This window comes from Terrapene carolina, unplaced genomic scaffold (genome assembly GCF_002925995.2).
Source record: "Terrapene carolina triunguis isolate 2854851 unplaced genomic scaffold, T_m_triunguis-2.0 Scaffold68, whole genome shotgun sequence".
In the NCBI taxonomy this organism is placed as follows: domain Eukaryota; kingdom Metazoa; phylum Chordata; order Testudines; family Emydidae; genus Terrapene; species Terrapene triunguis.
The window spans coordinates 76906497-76928276 of NW_020664419.1; the positions used below are offsets into that span (position 1 = coordinate 76906497).

Sequence of the window (21780 nt, forward strand, 5' to 3'; positions counted from 1 at the left end):
GTGGAAGTTTCGCCTAGGGCGCAAAACTTCCTTGCACCGGCCCTGCACGCGCCTATTGTCCCATATCTATGTGTGGCCATCCCTGTTGCTTCAGAGGAAGATTAAAAAAAAACCTTCCCAGAATACATGGGAGGGACAAAGGATGGAGGGGGAGGAGAAATCCCTTCCTGACCCCTGCAGGTGGCCGCCTGAAACCATGAAGCATGAATTTGTCGGAACATAAGACATAAACCAGAAGTAATCTGGGGCTGTTGAGCCCTGCCTGCTACCATCACACGCAATCCCGTCATACAAGTGGACTCACAAATTTGTTCATCTCGCTCTTAAAACTAATTAAGTTGTTTGCCCCCACAACTCCAATTGTGAGGCTGTTCCAGAACCTCACTCCACTGATGATTAGAAACTTTCTTCTAAATTTCCAGCCTGAATTTGTTCATGGCCAACTTATATACATTAGTTCTTACCTTCCTTGGTATTTACCCACTAATATAGAGAGCAATCCTAGCCCCTCTGAGCCATCCTTTTGCTAGACTAAACAAGCCAACCTGTTTCTCCTCCATTCTCCTGATCATCCTAGTAGCTCTTCTCTTTGCCTGTTCCAGTTTAAATTAATCTTTCTTGAACATGGGTGATGAGAATTGCAGACTTCTCTGCCCTGGCACAATCAGGGACTGACATATCTCCACAGTCACAAAATATACACTTTCGTCACTATGTAGCTGGGGTAAAGTATGTGCCTAGGAGCAAGCCTATGATAGTCTCAGCTGGGATTGTTAAAGGAAGTGGACATCCTGACATCTTCTGTAAACAGCGTAACTTCCAAGTTCTGCTGCATCACCCTGTCCTGAGGAGCCAGACTTCCACTGTAGTAATAATTCATAGTAATGGGTACATAGGTAGAGCACCTTTTATCCAAGCATCACACAACGCTTGACAAGTATTAATTTGTTATCCTTCACAGCACACCTGTGAATTACAGATGATCATTCCCTTTTTCACAGATAGGTACACTGAGGCTACGTCCTCACTACGGGGGGGGGGGGGGCTGAATTCGACGTATTGGAGCCGACTTACCCCGCTGTGAGGACGGCGGCAAATCGACCTCCGCGGCTCCCCCGTCGACGGCACTTACTCCTGCCTCCGCTGGTGGAGTAGAAGCGTCGATTCGGGGATCGATTGTCGTGTCCCGACGAGACGCGATAATTCGATCCCCCAGAGATCGATTTCTACCCGCCGATTCAGGCGGGTAGTGTAGACCTGCCCTGAGACACAGAAGTTTAGTAACTTGCCCAAAGCCACACAGCATTGGCAGTAGCAGAGCAAGGAACAGAACTCAGGCATCCTGACTGTCAGTCTCCTGTTCTGACCATAGACCAAAATGGCTCTTAAACAGCAGCCAAATGATTTCCTCCAACATAGTTCTATTCTATTTTACACGGGTTTTTATATTGCCCTCAGCACCACAGTATCAGAGGTGAAGTGTTTTGTTGTGGAAGGGTTTGGGTATTTTTTAAAAGGTACATACTGGCTAACTGTTTACATTAGAGAAGGCAGGTTGAAGAAGTGTACCTTGCCCTTGGAGCAGATCGTGGTGAGATTTGTGACAGTCCTTAGCTCCTGGGAGAGTTTGTTCCACAGTCTCAGACCGTCCCCTGAGAACGCTCTGTTTCCTGCACAGACAAGCTTCACTCTTACGGCTGAAAGCTCCACTGGGCCTAACCATGGTTGTCGTCTTAGAACATTAGCCAAACTTTTAGATACGCTGGGCCCAGGTCATTGAGTGCTTTGAAGATAAAGGCCAAGATCTTGAACTTGACTCAACAGCATCTCTCAACAGTTTTATTTTACATTGTTTTAGTTCTTTCCTATCAAACCATTTTTGTCTTTGCAAAAATCTAACCTAATGAATTTCTGCTCTCATTAATAATGCTGATAATAATAAAATACTTATAACATTTCCCACTCAGCAATTAACTTTTCTTTGTAAGTACCAAAGGTTCATCTGACTAACTTGGCATATTCACCTGAACTTTAAATGCAACTAAAAGAGAAACTTATGAAATGTACATCATGCCTTGGGTAAAAAAAAAGGTTGGCAGAAGCTGTAAATGATTAACAAGATGTAGGAAGTTTAGAGAGCTTAAAGTGGGCAGGTATTGCTCATAGAGTCCTCCTCTAATATAGGATTTATTTGCCTGCCTGTCAGATAAAGTGGACTCTACAGGAGAGATGCCTCTCTTTTTCCAGTGAAAAGTATTAACATTACCTGTGTTTGCACACTCACATTGTGCACTTCAGCATTATTAATGTGAGATCGGACATTAAAAAATTCCGAAGAAGAGCTCTGTATGATTCATAGATTCATAGATTCTAGGACGGGAAGGGACCTCGAGAGGTCATCGAGTCCAGTCCCCTGCCCGCATGGCAGGACCAAATAATGTCTAGACCATCCCTGATAGACATTTATCTAACCTACTCTTAAATAGCTTCTCTCTCTCAGCAACAGAATAAAATATTATAATAAAATAAATATTAAAATAAAATATGGTCCAATAACATATTACCTCACCCACCTTGTCTCTCTAATAGCCTAGGACTGACACAGCTACAACAACACTGCACATATAAATAACATTCACACCATAGAAATATCAATTCGGTACAGATATCTCAAAACTGTTGGATTTCTTCACCTCAGATTAACCTGTGTTGCTCCTTGAACAAAGAGTTTGTTCCCAAAATGGCTTAGTTTGCTTAATCAAGAATTTCCTACAAGACACTATTACAATAAATAAATAAATAAAAATGCTTGATCTTTTTATTGTAACTGTCATGAGACTACATCAAACACATATAGATACACTTAGTTTTAGTTTTCTGGCTTGCAAATACCTTTAGATTTATAGCATCATCAGATATGCACCATTAAAGGCAAAGTTTTCATTTCAATTAGTCTTTTAATCCTGATTCTTCTTTTCAAAAGTTACAATTTGCAAGGCTGCACTGTATGGCATAGGAAAAAGAACAGACACAGAAGAACCCCTTTGGTCTGCTGGCAAGAAAAATGATATTTAAATATTCTTCCCTCAGGCAGCTTTCTCTTCCCTCCCTGCCCTCCCCCAGTAAGATTTATGTTCTCAGGTTTGGCCTGCCTGCGGTACCTGTTTAGTGTATGTGAGATCAACTAAGCTTGGAGCTTCATCCCAAGAATGAGACAGAAAGAGAGCTGCACTTGCTTGTTCAGCGGCAGTGCCATTAAAAAAAACTGGCTCGCTCCCCAGAACCACAGAATAACCTCCGAGCATGACACACAACTTCACAAGCCTGCGAGATAGGGTGTTCAGTTAGAGAGTTTCAGTGAACACCTGCAAAAGGATCAGGGGATCAAGGGAATTCCTTTGCAACCCAAGAATAATACATTTTCCCAAAATATTTTTAATATGCTAGTCCATATAATATGCAGTGTTGGTGTAGCCATGTTGGTCCCAGGATATTAGAGAGACAAGGTGGGTGAGGGAATATCTTTTACTGGTGAGAGAGACAAGCTTTCGAGCTTACCCAGAGCTCTTCTTCAGGTCTGGGAAATGTCATATAGAATGTCAATGCATATAATTGAAAGTTTTGTGTCTATAATTTGCAGAATTAAAGCAAGTCTGAGAATCATCCAGTTGATGGTGTCTGACATCTAATATAGGAAAGGAAAAATGTTAAATGCAAATGAAAGAATAAAAATGAAAATGTATTAAAGAGGTGGGAAGCCACCATCTTCCTACCTGTGACATAGGTGGTGCCATGGGATATGGAACCCTGGGAGTTTTGCGCATAGTTTGGTGTCAGGATATGGTCCTATGTCAGCCCACTGGGGGCCTTGTTGGGAAGCAGCAGTAAAATCTGGGCTATCATCTCACTAGATCTTACAAAGTGGGAGCCCTCCATGTTAAACTAGTGTGCTGCCGAAATCTGAATAGGCGAATCAGTCTTCCCTAGGTGTTAATACTGGACCCTTGGCGCACAATGTTGCAAGAGATGCTAGCTATGAGATGAGATGTAAAACCAAGGGCCTGACTTCTTGTGGTCATTAAAAAATTCCAAGCCACTTGTTAGTGGTAGCCCCGGGATCAGGGCTTGTTTCAGATGGATACGATGTTCTTCGCTTCCTGTTCTATGCTGGGTAGTGTTGCCGAGCACGGTTACACATTTGCCATGTTCCATCCCAGAGGTGGCTGCATTTCAATAGCTGGTAAAGTGAAGGGCCAAACTCCAACAGCCATAAACATGGGTGCATGCAAGAAAATCCAGGGACAGAATAGGACAAAAAGATCATTCTGCAGGCGAGTATAGCAGAAGTTGCAGAGGGGCGTTCCTGGGCAGGATCAGGTGCATTTAGCCAGTGGCCTAGGTAGGGAGCAGTGCAGTCATACTGCCCCGGGCAGAGGTTAGAAAGTGACTGTGCCTCCCCAAGGCCTAATCCCTATCTAAGGAGCCTATTGCAAAGGTGCACTGGGCAGGCTGCACTGTCCTTTAGATCAGTGGTCTCCAAAGTGGGGTGCGCGCACCCAGGGGGTGCGCAAGAGGATCCTTCAGGGTGCTTGCCAGGAGGAGCGCCACCGGAGCAGCGCTGCTTCGGCAGTTCGGGCGGCTTTTTTTTTTTGCTTCAGCAGTTCAGGTGGGAGTCCGAGCACCATTTTCGTTTGTTCTATTTTTTGCTTTGGCAGTTCGGGCGGGAGTCCGAGCGCCTTTTTTTTTTAGCTTGGGGCGGCAAAAATGGTAGAGCCGGCCCTTCAGCGCGGCAGGGGGTGCGTACTCAAAATTTTTTTACTGATGGGGCGCGCGATCAAAAAAGTTTGGAGACCACTGCTTTAGATGTTGCAGCTTGCTCTCTGCAAGTGTGGCACAGTCCAGCCTCTTCCCCTGGGCACCCCTGGAGAACTGGTTCAAAGATCTCTGAGGGGAGTAAAGGCCCTGTCACCATCTGGCCCAAAGTGCTTGTCTGTCAATAGCATCCGAGGCGCTTCACACAGAGAAAACAAATACACCATTAAACAGGCTCGAAGTCTTCCTCCCCCTCATCGCTTTCCTAGAAAATCATTATGTCAGTCCCTGTCTTTTCTAAATGAATTAAGTACCTGCCCCCTCTGTTGGTCTCTGGTATAATGTAACGCTGTTGTGCTGTGCCTAGCTCCCAGCTACTTTTTACCTAGTCAGGACTACCCTCTAAATAGACCCGCTCCAGCACCACGTTGAATTTTGTCATTGACTCAAGTGGGTGCTGTGTCCAGTCCTGTAATGCCACCTTGGTGTAGCGCATGAAGTGCCTTTGTTCCAAAGATGGAAGATCAGGAAGATTGAGTTTAAATTCTTCTATGAAATGCCAGTATACACCAGTGACATTTGAAAACACGTTGCCTTTCATGCGTGTTAGCATTCGCTGTGGTCTTCTGGGTTTGTCCAGCTGCCAAGGGCAACTAAAGCAAATGGGGCCAGCAGAAATGTTAGTAGCGATGAGCAAACCTCTCATGGTTTGAAGGCCACATCTGTTTCAAGGCCACATCCACTTCTCCTCTGCACAGCTCATTTTAGGGGTCCTGAGTCCTGCAAGTTACCGAATCCAAATTCCCCATGCTCTAGGGGCCTGTGTGTCCCAGAGCACATGAGATTTGGATTTAATTAAGAAGGGATATGGTGGGTTCTTAGGCAAACTTTCCAAAGCCTAAAAGAAGGTATGAGGTTGGGGTAAGAGATGGGCAAAGATTTTTGTGGTGTGTTTATGTAATCCAAACATGTGATCCCATTGAGCATTCTGGACTCCCATTGGTGCCAATGGGAGTTAAAAATGACCAGTGCCTTGCAGGGTCAAGCCCTTGGGTAAGTGGACACCATTTATTTTTGTTCTCTGCTCCATCAGAGTTAGTTCCAGGAAAAATCTGTAGGAGCTGGTATATAAATCCACGAGGAATGAAGACAGGCTGGATGCAATAATGCTACAAGGGAGATCATCTGAAGGCTAATCTGCCACAGCAGATATATAATATTGATCAACCATTCAAAGACACAAACACACACCAGTAAAATGTGCATATGTGATGCTTCAAAAGATGGTAGTGTGTCAATATTTGTTGCCGAAGAGACTCTCTAATAGCAAAGAGTGACAATGAGTAAAATCCTCAGAGTGAATTATTAGCACCCCTATGAATTCATGAACAATTAAATACAAGTTATTAACGTATTAAAATACTGTAGTGGGCACTCAGCTACATTGAGGCCTTTTATTTTAATGATGAGCTCTGGACTAGGATAAGTTAAAGATGAGAACCATAACTAAGAAGTATTAATATGACCCTGTATGTGTGTGTGTGTGGGGGGGGGGAGTGGATGGGAGGGGGAGAGAAAGACTTTCATGTGCACTAGAGATGGTTTTTCAGTCTGAGCATTCAACTGAAAGATTTGATGACTGAGTCTTTGGGGAAATATATTTTAATTTGTATTTGACTATCTCTGACTGTAGCATCCAATTCCAATCTCTATCAATGTAACTGAGAAGTAGCTTGACTGAAGGCAGTGAAGTTATTCTGGATTTGCAGCACATGAGCATGATTTAGATCCGAACCTGGCTCCTTATACTAATCTTATTACAAATATAACGTGTGGTCAAACTTGAACACTTTATCAACGCCACATTCCCCACTCCCATGAAAAAAGACCATTAGATTGGAGGTCAGCAACTCTGCAGAGATTTCCCTCCACATGCACAGAATTTAACCAAATTGTTCCAGGCTGGGGACAGCCTCACCATGGAATTTGGCCAGAGGTTTGATCCATCAAACTGGCAGATCTCTGGGATCTGATGGAAGCCCAAATCAGTTGTGCAGGCCTCCTCCTCTCTTCTTGCTCCTTGGTAGCACAGGTCTAATGGAACAATGGTTGTAGTGCCCCCAAAATTCCCCTTACAGAGGAGGAGAATCTGGCCTTCAGTTTTTACTCAGACAAAACTTCCAGAAGAGTTCAAGGGCTGCAACTGAGACAAGTTCCTGCACAGGCTACACAAGAAGAGAGAGGATCTGTGGACTCTGTGCAGGAGCTGGCCACCACTTACCTTTTCGTATTTCCATTCTTTTCTCCTTAAGAAGGGGTTAAAACACTTCCCTTGGCTCACTGGTGCATACACTGTTTTATCTTGCCCTTGAAATACTTCCTCTTTATTTGAGACCAGACTGAAGTGGGAAAATAGAAACACATGCTACCAAATTGGAGGCCAGATTCTGCTCTCACTTAGAATCCAGTTTGGCAAAGGACTTAAGTGCATGCTTAAGTCCATCCCTATTCAGCAAAGTACTTAAATGTGCACTTAAAGTTAAGCAGGTGTTCATGTGCATTGCTGAATCAGGACCTTACATTACAGTGATTCCACAATCACCCTATTGACTTCACTGGTGTTATGATGATTTAAAGTGATAAAAGTGAGATCAGAATATGCCCTCACTAGATTATGATTCATTATAATTTTACAGATCAATAAAAAGTCTTATTTATTTCAGCAATCGTATTTAACATGAAGAGCTAATCAGTGACAGTCTCCATAATTATCATGCTTTCACAGTTGAGTGCTACTGCTTTTCTCCCCCACACCACCCTCCCCGCTCCTTAGCTAGTTGAAATCAGTGAGTTCCAAATCAGTGGAATTTATACCAACTTGGTTCAAAAACTCCATTTACTATAATTTTTGTGAGACTTTATTCTAAGAGATTTTGAATATTTATACTGAAAAGCCTATATTCCGTACACAAGAAAAAGGTCTCATTTACCGCAGGATGGAACCAAAATGAAGAAAATGCAATACTTGCTTAATTTCATGCCTAACCAACAGGTCCCTTTAAACTATTAATATATGTTTCTTGCATGAAAAGGTTAGTCAGTAGCCAGGAGAAAGGGGACAGCTTTTTCACGTCAACACTCAATAAAAGGCGGCTGTATGGTAAGTTATATTGAAGAATAATGGATCAGTCCACATGGGATTTGCATTCCTTTGTACTACATGTTCTTTGAGGTCTGTGATTAAGTATAAACAACTCTTCAGAATCAGCAGATAGTTTTTCAAGCTGAAGCAAAATAGAGCGATCGGACATTATGCAAAGCCCATGCAAATATGTTGCAAGCAAGCAATTAAACCGTAAAATGCAAGCTGCATCATGACAACAATGAAGTGCCTAATAATGACTCTCCACAAGAAATTGAATTTACTGTCAGCTTGATTCCAGCTCTTGAGATGCAATATACTTCTATGAAGATTCAGTCAAAATTTATTCAAATGTTGATGTTCCTAAATTTAATATTTTAAGAATGGTTAACTTTTAATTGTGCAGTCCTATTTATAATGCATCAGTGCATCCTTTGTGTATATTGTGGAGTATTCTGTTGTATAAACTGTGATCGCTAGACATACATTAATTAATTGACAGAAAGATGTTAACATTATTCAGGCTGCTGTCCATTGTTATGGAAATCTGTTTCATCGTTACCACATTAACATAATCTACATTGTATTAAGCTCCAAAAGTTCTTCTCTTAGTAGACTGTACTTCTAGGGCCTGATTCTCCTCCCTCTTACCAGGACCGGCTCCAGGGTTTTGGCCGCCCCAAGCAGCCAAACAAAAATAAACAAACAAAAAAGCCGCGATCGCGATCTGCAGCGGCAATTCGGTGGGAGGTCCTTCGCTCCGAGCAGGAGTGAGGGACCGTCCGCCGAATTGCCGCCCAACAGCTGGACGTGCTGCCCCTCTCCGAAGTGGCCGCCCCAAGCACCTGCTTGGTAAGCTGGTGCCTGGAGCCGGCCCTGCCTCTTACAGTGGTGCAAATCAGGAGCCAATGAAGTTACCCCAGGGTAAAGCAAGAAGAGAAGTGAGAGAGAGAGGACTGTCCGAGTTTCCGGGCAGCTGCACCTGTACTTGCCCTTTGTGATCCAAGGGCACCAAATTTAGGCTTCTGGCTCCCAGCTGTCACCACTCATGGGTGGAGACCCACATCTCTCTCCCTCCTGACCAGGGGTCTTAAGGCTGCACAGCTCCCTGCCTTACTCTGTGATATCCCCAGCAAGCCAGATGGCCTAAAAGGCCAGTGCCTGGGCTTTGCTTTCTCTGTGAGGGCTATGATGAGTGTATTGCAGCAGATGTGAGGTACCACACTGCTCCTTCTAAGCAAGCACATTTATTCTTATGGTAAAAGTGTCCCATAGAAAACACTGAAACAATAAAAGAACATACACACATGCTAAAAAGCTTATCAGAGGTCACCACACTCCAGCCTAAGGCTCTGGAAGGTTTTAGTCCTTCAGACCCACAACTGGGTTTTCCCTGTGGTTACAAGTTCATTCATCTTAGATCCAGAACCCAAACCCAGAGTAGGCAGATCAGCCATTTCTTATATAGCTCTGGCCTTGATCTTGGGCTTCTGTATCAGATAATCAGCTGACAATGATCCTCCTCTCATGGCATAGTTTCAAAAGGCTGCTTTTTGCATAATCAGAGTTGGGTAATTTCCATTAACCTCCCACTAGGGATTCCCCAGGCAATCCACTTATTATCCTAAAAGTCCATACTTGTCAGGTACATTAGCACCAAAGACCTGACTCCCAGTCAAGCGCCAGCATATAAATTTGCTTAACATGGGTTGAGGAGTGGGTGTGGGAATGAGGAGCAAATTTATATGCTGGCATTTGACTGGGAGTCAGGTCTTTGGTGCTAATTTCTCCAGCGGAGGTAATCTCAGAAATTGACTGGGAACCATTTTACAAGCAGTAACTCAACACAATGACTGGGTCAAATTCTGGACAGTTATGTAACTGGCTACAAAATGGATGCACATTAATGCTGTGAAAGCAGTATTTGCAGACTCCTTAGCTTAGAATCATAGAACTGGAAGGGACCTCGAGAGGTCATCTAGTCCAGTCCCCTGCACTCAAGGCAGGACTAAGTATTATTTAGACCAGGGGTCAGCAACCTGCGGCACACGTGCCAAAGGCAGCACGCGAGCCGATTTTTACTGGCATGCTGCTGCCAGCCAGGGTTCTGGCCGCCGGCCCCACTCAGTCCGCTGCCTGCCTGGGTGAATGGAACCCTAGGACGGAACCCCAGACTGGTGCTGAGACGCTCAGCCTGCCGCCGGTCTGGGGTTCAGTCCACTGGCCCCACTCAGCCAGCTGACGGTCTAGAGTTCTGGCCACCGGCCCCTTGCCAGCCAGGGTCCCGGCCGCCGGCCCCGCTCAGCCTGCTGCCGACCTGGGATACCAGCTGCCGGCCCAGCTCACCTCGCTGCTGGTCTGGGGTTCCAGCTGCCCGGCCCCCTGCCAGCTGTGGTCCGGGCCTCTGGCCCTGCTCAGCCTGCTGCTGGCCTGGGGTACCAGCAGCCAGCCCAGGGCTCTGCTCCTGGGCTGGGCCCAGCGCTCTGCAGCCACCCCCAGCTTCTAAAAAAATCTTGCATGTCTCGCACCCCCAGAAAGGGCATCTTGCACCCCCAGGTTAAGAACCACTGCACTAAACTGATAAGATCTGCATTTTAATTTAATTTAAAATGAAGCTTCTTAAACATTTTAAAAACCTTGTTTACTTTACATACAACAATAGTTTAGTTATATAATACAGACTTATAGAGAGAGACCTTCTAAAAACGTTAAAATGTATTACTGGCACGCAAAACCTTAAATTAGAGTGAATAAATGAAGACTCAGCACACCACTTCTGAAAGGGTTGCCGACCCCTGATCTAGACCATCCCTGACAGGTGTTTGTCCAACCTGCTCTTAAAAATCCCCAATGATGGAGATTCCACAACCTCCCTAGGCAATTTATTCCAGTGCTTAACCACTCTGACAGTTAGGAAATTTTTCCTTATGTCCAACCTAAACTGCCCTTGCTACAATTTAAGCCCATTGTTTCTTATCCTATTATCAGAGGTTAACAAGAACAACTTTTCTCACTCCTCTTTGTAACAACCTTTTATGTACTTGAAAACTGTTATCATGTCCCTTCTCAGTCTTCTCTTCTCCAGACTAAACAAACCCAGTTTTTTCAATCTTCCCTCATCGGTCATGTTTTCTAGACCTTTAATCATTTTTGTTGCTCTTCTCTGGACTTTCTCCAATTTGTCCACATCTTTCCTGAAATGTGGCGCCCAGAACTGGACACAATACTTCAGGTGAGGCCTAATCAGCGCAGAGTAGAGTGGAAGAATTACTTCTCCTGTCTTGCTTACAATACTCCTGCTAATACATTCCAGAATGATGTTTGCTTTTTTCGCAACAGCGTTACACTGTTGACTCATATTTAGCTTGTGATCCACTATGACCCCCAGCTCCCTTTCCGCAGTACTCCTTCCTTGGTAGTCATTTCCCATTTTGTATGTGTGCAACTGATTGTTCCTTCCTAAGTGGAGTGCATTTGTCCTTATTGAATTTCATCCTATTTACTTCAGATCATTTCTCCAGTTTGTCCAGATCATTTTGAATTTTAATCCTATCCTCCAAAGCACTTGCAACCCCTCCCAGCTTGGTATCGTCCGCAAACTTTATAAATGTACTCTCTATGCCATTATCTAAGTTATTGATGAAGATATTGAACAGAACCGGACCCAGAACTGATCCCTGCGGGACCCCACTCGTTATGCCCTTCCAGCATGACTCTGAACCACTGATAATTACTCTCTGGGAACGATTTTCCAACCAGTTATGCACCCACCTTATAGTAGTTCCCTCTAGGTTGTATTTCCCTAGTTTGTTTATGAGAAGTTCATGCAACACAGTCTCAAAAGCCTTACTAAAGTCAATATATACCACATCTACTGCTTTCCCCCATCTACAAGGCTTGTTACCCTGTCAAAGAAAGGTATCAGGTTGGTTTGACACTATTTGTTCTTGACAAATCCATGCTGACCATTATTTATCACCTTATTATCTTCTAGGTGTTTGCAAATTGATTGCTTAATTATTTGCTCCATTATCTTTCTGGGTACAGAAGTTAAGCTGACTGGTCTGTAATTCCCCAGGTTGTCCTTATTTCCCTATTTATAGATAGGCACTATATTTGGGGACTTCCTCTTTGATTTGTCACCAGGCACATCTATAATGGTATAGAAATAAATAATAATAATATTGTGTGCTTCTATTTTTACCAACAGCGTTCCCTTTGCAGACTCTCCCCTCCAGAATACTTCTGTCAAAATGTCTGGACTATGCTTTCTGACCCTAGACCTCACCCTGTGATGCCTTTCCATGGCTCCTGTCATAGCAGGTCTGCAGATCATCATCTCTGCATTGGCTGGAATTAGAATTAGGGTGGAGGTCTTCTGCCCCTTGTTCTCCCTCAGCTCAGGGTTTTTCAGGTGTGAGCTTGTATGTCCAGGCTTGCTAGAAAGTAGCCCTGCTTTACAGTAACAGTATTGCAGAACACTTCAGTTTATCACAGTCTACATGTGCAAACAGGAGTAAACTAAATAGGTTACAATAAATCACACAGGGTTAGACTGTGCCCCGCTCCTTTGCAAAGGAGTTCGTGAACAAGGAGCTTCCCCATTTATGACCCCAAATAGGGACAGAGCACAAATGAAGTCTGTTTTTGGTTATATGAGCACAAGGACTGCACAAGACCAGTGTTAGCTACCCGAACTGGGATGGGGAGGAGACAGAGCCTGTGCCCCATCACTTTCCACACTGGCCACATGCTGTACTTTCTTAAGGGGTGAAGCAGTGGCTGTGCTCATGGAACTTCAAGAGTCAATGCACGCACTTCTTTGAGTTGCACTGGACTGATTATTCATTGCTTGCACTTTGTTTTGCCAGTTACACTGACTCTGGGGAGAAAAGGAATGGGAGACTGGTACCTCGACAGAGCAGGGAGCAAACTGGAGAGGAAGAGCTGAGGCTGGAGAGGGAGAGGGAGAATCTATGGAGAATCTCCAAGGGTAGGGATCTTACTCTCTGCTGCCTTGCACCTTGGGGAGTCATTGGCACCTGTGCAAAGAGAATCAAAATGGGTGTGAAATGCTCCCACCAGTGTGAGTGGAAAATTCTGATTTGGTGGTGTTTCATATACATTGTGCACAGGTGTAAATTTAAATAATATTTAAACATTTCTGTTATAATTTTCCATCTTTTGTTTAAAATATTTGGTTTAAAAAAATCCAAAAGATTTTATCACAAATTTCAGTTTTTCATGAAAAACAAACAAAAAAATTATCAAAAGTGAAAATTCTATGACAGTTTTCACTTTTGATTAAAAGCCGTTTACCTTTGCTTCTCAATGAAAAAATGTTCACCAGCTTTATTTTACCTCCACTTTGCCCTCTCCTTCTCCCATCTCATCTCTCATTCTCCAGCTTGTTCCCTAGTGTCCCACCCTTGTCTCTCCAGAGTGGATGAAAATAAATTGACAAGATGCAAAGTAGTGGAGAATTAGATCCAGTGATTTTGCAATTGCCAGAATAGAAAGTGAGCAAGAGGAGGAGAGACACATAGGAAGAGAACAATCATGAGGCTTAGAATGAGATCAGCAGAGGATGCAATTGTGAAAATGAAATGAGCAAGCTGCAAAATCAGGGAGATCAGGGACTGGTGGCAAGGCTGATAGGCTGTGGTAGTTGGGGTATATTACAGTACAGGGCTGGAAGTGTTTGTGTTCCACTCTGGCAGACAAGTAGACACATTTGAGGATCCCAAGACTTACCCAGAGAAGAGACTGGGAGAGGGGTTGGCACAAGAATGAAGCTTCATCCATTACCTAGCCTTCTTTTCTTAGCATAGCCCTGTTACTTTTTCAACATCCCTGTGCTCAGTTCCCAGTCACAGTGCCAGAAAGGGAAACACAAAGCTGCTCTATTAAAGAAAAAGATGAAAAGCAGTTCCCAGGGCCAATTCCATATCTCTTATTTCTCCATAAATGTTGAGCTTTGTGCCTTAAAAATGAACCTACGGACTTGGCATTTTGCCTCTTGTGGTGTCATAAATCTCTGAAAATCAGCATCAAGGTAAAGATGCAAATAAGGGACATTTTCTGACATAAGAATCAGGATAGGCCTGTTACTAGTCCAATTTTTATTCATAAAGCCTTGTCTTTAAAAAAATCTGTATTTTGGCCCTAATTCATTCCTTGAGTCGCCTTAAAAAGGAACATTCAATGAGTGTGCAAAGGTTTGAGTTGCTAAAGCCACTTCTGGCTTATACTCAGGACATTGGCTTGGACTAGGCTTTCACTTGTATAAAAAGTATAGCGTAAAAACACAATCCTTTATTTACATAGCATAGAAGTGCACAGAATCTTCAGTTAAACTGTAAGCTCCTCATGGCAGAACCCATCTGCTAATCCATTTGGGCCAGGCCCGATCCTGATTCTCCTCTCTATCTAGCCTCTCACTGACCCCTCCCCTGTACTGCTTACTTGGTTCTATTTTCTGAATCTAGGGCTGAAAAGTTTATTGATTATACCACTTTCAGGCAAGCTCTTCTTACACAGTATCTCAAATCGCTGTTTCTTCTAGGTATTAAAGGCTAGATCCACAAAGAGATCTTAGGCTCAGTATTGGCATGACCAATTTTAGGCACCCTGCTGCCCATTGGAATCTTCAGCCCTAACTTAGGTGTGTAGGCTCCTTATACAATGCATGGGGACTGGAGAGTGAGGCACCTCAGAACGGGAGTCACAAAAGCCAGCTCATTGAGCAGGGAGCCACCTAAGTTACCCAGTAGGAAATGGCAAGGAAAGGGGTGAGGGGTGGGGGGTGGAGGGGCTTAAGTTTCACCTGTCAAAGGGAGTTAGGTTGGGAGTTACCTACCTGTGGACTCCACTTGAGATTCACAGCCAAGAACCCTCTCCTGGAGTTAGACACCTTTTAGAAGTTAGACAGCTTTTCTCATTGAAAATGAGATGATGGTACAGCCCCCTCTTATTCAATAGCCCACAGGTTACAGCCCTGATCTCAGATGTGGGAGATCCCACATTCTAATCCTTACTCAGCCTGAAGTAGGGCAGCAACTTGAACACAGGTCTTGCACCACCTACAGAAGTGCCCTAACCACTTGTTTAGCCTGAGGTGGAGCGCCTGAGGCGGCGCACCCAAGCTCTCCTGCAGAAGCTGTTCCATTTTAGTCGTTGAGCCAGTGAGAGCATGCAAATGCCTATGGCCTAGTTGTTATACACTCATCTGGAAGACCCAAGTTCCAATCTCTGCTCTACACCAGGTCTCAGGATATGAGGAGCCACACTCAGAGTATGTCTACAGCCGCCGAACTAGCGGCTGGGTTCGGCGGCTGGGAATTGAAGTTCTGGGTTCGACTTATCGCGTCTTGTCTGGACGCGATAAGTCGAACCAGGAAGTGATCGCCGTCGACTGCGGTACTCCAGCTATACGAGAGGAGTACCGCGGCGTCGACGGGGGAGCCTTCCTGCCGCGTGTGGACCGAGGTAAGTTCGAACTAAGGTACTTCGACTTCAGCTACGTTATTCACGTAGCTGAAGTTGCGTACCTTAGTTCGAATTGGGGGGTAAGTGTAGACCAAGCCTCAGAATCAAAAGCCACTTTTAACCATTTGGCCCCAACTAACTTGTCCAAGGTCACATCTGTCAGTGATAAAGTCACAAACAGAACCCAGGTACTTTGACTTCCATTCCCTTTCTTTTTACCTTTAGACCACACTGCTTTTATACAGGCACACACAGCCTGTGTTTTTGTACCTCGACTTTTATATATGATACCGAAACTTTTTCAAGTGGTGCTCCAAGGGGCTTGTGCGCAGTTGGCTGTCACGCTATACAGTAGTTGCTTTATATTAAAGAGACCTGTGAGCAGTTCAGAGTTTACATTGATGTTTTAAAGAATACTGGGCCAATTTAGCTGCAATTAAATAATACCCTTTCAAGGTAGATATTTTAAGATGGCTGCATATTGAAACTACTGTTTCAACTGAAACTGTTTCCATATGTCTGAAATTAGGTGCTACAATTAGTGGGAGTCAGCAGTGCATAATTCAAAACAGCACACAAAACTCTGGTATTGCTTTAGGTGAGATACACATTGCTATTGGCAGTTAGAAGTAATTGCTGGAATGTAGCACGCTGTAATAAATTAAATGTGATCTATGCTAAGCATGCATGCTTGCCATCTGGTTGCCAGAGAGTTGCTGTTATTACTTTGCACGTAAATACAAGTGATGTTTAAATGCAGGGAACTGAAGTGTGCCATATGCATAAACTCCCAAATGATTTAGGGCTCCAGTCCCCTCAACTCAACATTTGTTTTAAAATATGAAATAATAAGACAATTTGGAATTGGAGGTCTCCTTTCTTTGCAATTATCACAAACTACAATAAAATGAAGCCAACATATTAGACACTGCAACAATAAGGCCATTCTGTGAATGGATTGCTTTGTAGCATGCTACCTGGAATACACTGAATAACACTGAATTCCTCCCCTTACCTAAGGTATTTGCTGACTTCTACTTGTAGGGGTCTCAATCCTTAGAGCCCTGCAAATTTGCGGATATCTACTTTATATCTGCAGATGTCTGTGGACCATATTTGTGGATGGACGCGGATCCAAATTTTATGTTCAGAGCCCAGCAAACCTGCAGATATCTGCGGACCACATTAGCGGATTGCGGATCGGATGCAGATACAAATTTTGTGTCCACACAGGGGGCTATCAATCCTTTAGCTGCTGCACATGCAGAAATTCCACTGACTTGCATGCAGACTGACTCGGCCTGTATTTGCACACCTCTAGGTGGACACACTTTACTGGGATGACTTCAGTGGGAACTCTATACACAAATAGTAGCTACAGAATCAACCACGGATGAGCCAAATCCTGCCCTGGTTTACACTCTTTACAAACCCAAGTCAGGGCTGAATTTCTTCTCTCTGAGCATCACCTGTAGAAAGGTTACCAAGGAATCGTGTGAATGAGGACACACAAATCACACTCTTCTGTGATCAAACTAGAGAGGGAGTGGTCACCAATCCTGGTGTAGCTACTGTCATAGGGCTCAACATTACGTGGTAAAGTGGCATTACATAACCTTATGGAGATGGCACACAACTGGTGGAGATGCTGAGAGCCTAAGAAACTCCTCAGCCTGGCACCTCCTGCTACTTCTACTACAGATTCCCTTGTTTAGTGAGTCCCAACCCCAGCATGAGGGGAAGTTCTTTCTCTGCTTTTACCAAAGGACGGGGAGCAGGAAGCAGTTTTCCCTTGTCGTCCCCTTATTTTAACCCTTTATTGGATTAATAAAGCAACTGCTAAGGACACCAGCCTCTTCAGTGAGCCTAGAGGCTTTCATTCCTTCAATGAAAAGAATGCACTTAAAAGTTTCTCTCTAGACCAGAACAGCTGCTGCCCTCCCATGACTTTTTACACAGAAGGGTGCATTTTAGTGAATAGACTTATGTATTCCTTTGGACAGGTACTCCTTACTCTTTTCTTAACCAAACTGGGGCCCAATCCTGGAGAAAGCTAACTGAATAACTCCAGTGATGGCTGATGTTGTTTGACTCTTCACGTGTATTGTTAATTTTTAACAGTGACAATCCTTATGACCCTTTAGCAAGGCAATTGCTTTCAGACTGTGGGTTGGATCCTCAGTTGGGGTAAACAGGCATAATGGAACACTGATGTGTGCCAGCTGAGGTTCTGGCCCTTTAAATTAAAACACTATCAAAGCCCTGCTATGGAGCTAACATATTCTTCCGTGAAGAAAACAAACAAAAAGTGAAAAACTGTACAAAGAATCCTCCCTTTGGATGCAAAATTTGAGGGAAATTAAATCACAACTTAATTTATTCATATCTGATCTTTTCATTTAAAGGTCAGGTTTTACACTGGGATATCTATATGTGATTTTCACTGAATTCAGTGAGAACCACGTATGGCTATCTCAGGGCAAAATTCTCACTGAATTCAGTGTGAATTCCATGAACATATCCAAGAGTGGAAATTTGGCCCTAAATGTCTATGAACTGAATCATGAAACTGCTGGGATGGGGGTGGGAAACTGTGCCCAAATAAATTTGTTAAGTCTCTAAGATGCCACAAGGACTCCTCGTTGTTTTTGTGAGAATTCTGTGTATCAACAGATGATTTACTAAGGCTTGGTCTTCACCACAAAGTTTTGCCAGCATAGGTAAGTTGGCTAGAAGTGTGCAAGGAAAAATCATACCACTGGCTGACATAGCTATGTTGGTAAAAACCCCAGTGTAGATGCAACTATGCCAACATGAGTGCTTCTGTTGACATAACTAGTGTCATCAGGGAAGTAGTGTTACTATGCCAGCAGAAAAACTCCTTCTATTGTACACACTGGGTCTACACTAGAGGGCTCTGCTGGCATAGCTTTACCAACAAAGCCTTTGTAATGTAGACAAGCCCTGATTTACTTGGAGATGTATATTGATCCCCAGCACGATGGCATGGGGAGCCTTACTTCAAAGAAAATAATCAACACAGTCTAACAGAATAAAACTGATCTTTCTTTTTGTTAATAACTCACCCCATTCTCTATTTTATTCCAAAGGAAAATCAAGTTTGATTTAACAAACAAAACACATCTGAAAAGCACTGTAAACTGATCATCTACCTCTTGAAAGACCACTAGAGGGAGCAGATTTTACCAACAGTCCACCGAGGATACCTCACCACTAACGGAAGTGTAAACCCAGAGATAGCAACACAACAGATCTTAATTTCTGTATTAGGGTTTCATTAGAGGGAATCTCTCAGAACACTAGTTGAATTATCAGTGTAAGCAAAAAAGCAAAACAATGCATTGTGTAGCAGATCTATATGTTCTTTATTTTCTGTTGTCTGTAATGTATAAAATAACTTCTTTTCAATATTGTCATTTTTCTTTTAGCAAATGTGATTTTTATCTTCTATTTTTCTTTTGTTTACCTCTTTTTTTCATATTAGCGTCCATGCACATAGCATGTACGAGGGAGTGGGGTTTCTTAATTAACTAGTATGTCCTTCTTCCACAGAATTACAGGAAAATTATAGGGTCAACGTAAGCAGTGGCTCTTTTTGGTTTATTTTACTTTAATTTGTTGGTGACAGTGGTAGTTATTTAACAGGGATATGGACACCATCAGTTGAAAAATAACCCCATTTCTGTCAAATTTTGACCTTTTGTTACAAGTAACATTTAAAATTACTAGAACTGAAAGAGAATGGAGAAAAATATTTTTCTGTTTTCTCCTTCCATCACATTTGTTTACTTTCTGAAATTAACAATATTTGTGTGTGTGTGTGCCAGTTTCAACATTTTTCCAGTATAGTCAAATCACCTGTTGCTTGTGTGGGTCTTTCACAAAGCAACACGGGAGAGAGAAACATTTTTAAAAGTAGGAAAATGTGATTGTAAAACCACACAGATGTAGTACTTGCAACTACTTTTAACTCATTTCTTGAAATTAACTAGATTTCAAGTTGACAGTGGCACTTTAAGATGAGAAACATAAATTCTGGAGCAAAGGTTATAAGGGGACTGAATTCAGGGCCAACATTACTTGACAGTATCCCTTTAACATGCCAGTGAACTTACCTCTCCCCCAGTGCAAGGAAAGGGACTTGAATATCTTGAAGTGCAAATTGCTCCTTTCTTTGTCACATCGTCCTCTAGGCCAAAAGTTGCCGAACAGTTAGTGGAAAAATACTTGTAAGGCTTCCATGTTTTCCCAAAATCCTGGGATCGCTCCAGAACCATGGCTGCTGGCCTTGGTGACTTAAACACCATGATTATGTGAGTAAAGTAAAACTCAGCTTCCAAATCCAGCTGGATCCTCTCCTTGTGCACATCCTCAGCTGACTGCCACCATGTGCGAGGCAATCGGAAGGAAGAGTCGGCCATTGCAGAGGGCGGGTGAGCCAGATGGGTGTGAGCAGCATTGCATTTGTCACACTTGGGCCGCTTGCATGTCAGGTCCGCATTCTCACTATATGAACAGTAAAACTCGGTGGAGTTGCGCCCACATGTGGTATCTGTCCACAATCTTCGTCCATGGGCTAGGTTTCCCATTCGAGGGTTGCATGCTTTTTCGCAATGGGACCCAACTCCAACAACACTGCTCAGTCCTAGGTGAAGGAAAGTACGTGTTAATCTAAAGCAATTGATCTTTAACGGCATTGCTCTCAGACGACTGCATTCAGGTTACCATGTGAAACAGCTCCCTGTGTAACCTTCACACAAGTGTAGCTAAATCCTGCACTGGCCAACACAGAGATCAAGAAGAGAAGCCCAGAGTCAGGGGCTGAAGGGAACTGCTGCAGACCAGGGCAGCCCTCAGGACTGCACCTGTTTCAGTGGCCAGAGAACACCTGGAGCACAGGCCTGCCCCAGCCATACTTCCTCCTGGTCCCAAAATGCCCCCGGCTGTTCCACTGAGGGGCATTTACAACAGCCCTACAGCCCCTTTGCCTCAGCCTAGCTCCCTCTCCCTCTGCAGTGGATGCTACATTAAACCCAGGGGCAGTAGATGCCGCCTAAGGCTTAGTGTGGTAGATAAGGAACGCTCAAGGGTTCCCTGGAAACCACATGCAGGAAAAAGTCCTATTGGGTAGTTTCTAGGGAACCTTGAGGGTTTTTTAGCTACCACAATAAACATTATGGAGCACTCCCTGGTATGGCAGCCACCTCAGTTGGGAAAGGGAATACTCCTTTCTCTTGCTGTCCTGTGTTAGGGGAAACCAAGCTGCTTCCTGAGCTATCCCAGAAAACCCTGAGGATTTGAAGTGGGGCAGTGACCCTGTCTGAATACCCACAAAGATATATTGGTATCTCAGGGTATGGCCATACAACCCCTCTCCTCAAGACCCCAGAAAGAGACCCATCCCATCACAGGACAGGGAGGAGGCCATGAAGAAAGCAGTAAGTAGCGTGGAGGTTGGGTGGTGCTAGGGCTTACTGGGCAGATGAGGTAGCTGAGTTCTGGGTAGGAGACAGGGAGGCGAGTTGTGGAGGGATATTCAAGCAAGGTGCTTCAGTATTCCTACTGAGCCTGGAGGTTGTTTGCATAGTAGGAACACTGAAGCATCCCCTCCCCAGGTGCTGCAGAGGTCAGGATTTAGCCGGTACACTGGTTCATATTTTGGAAGTTTGTCACTAATGGTGTGTAAAGAAAAAATTCCACTGTTGAAATGGTGCTGGCAAGTTGCCCTGTAATTTAGTCTACGTGGTTTTTGTTCAGGTTTGTCTAGAAGTCTTGTTGATTTAAAACTCATGCAATTACAGTGTCTACACAGAAAATAAAATCACCACAGGGGTTCAGTATGAAATCTTTAGCAAAGTTACAGTCATGGTTTAGTAATTTTTATTATAAACTTTCCACCTATTAATGAAGCTGACAGTCAGTCAGGAACTAGATTGCATTTTATGACCCATAGCCATTTAACTTAAAAAAAATAAACAAAACAGCTCTGATGACTTGAAAATGGGCATGCCAAAACATTTGAGGTGCATAATGTGTTCTTTATCACTGGGCCAAACATACACAATAAGCTTTATGCACTAACGATTATGGTTTCTTCTTGGTCTTTTTGCTAAGTTCAAGTCATTTTGGTTTACTATCCAATACATCCTTTATCTGGGGGCTATTATTGTTATTCAGCTTTGGTATATAGTAGTTGCACTGGAGTTCTATCCTGCATTAGCAGAGGGGTAGATTTAATGATCTGATAGATTTTCCCTCACCCCCATTTCTAATACCAAGGATCTATGAAAGTTTTTTATACAGATTATGAAAAGCTG

At 43.6% G+C, this 21780-nt stretch overlaps 1 protein-coding gene across 1 annotated transcript in view; it reads right to left on the reverse strand.

Annotated features, from left to right (window-relative positions):
• The window catches only part of NTN4 (netrin 4), a 103170-nt gene that overhangs the window by 77706 nt on the left and 3684 nt on the right, over positions 1-21780 (reverse strand). The window contains exon 2 of the mRNA XM_024218145.1: positions 19579-20108. Within this exon, the coding sequence (XP_024073913.1) occupies positions 19579-20108 (530 nt within the window). The remainder of the gene's footprint in view (positions 1-19578; positions 20109-21780) is intronic.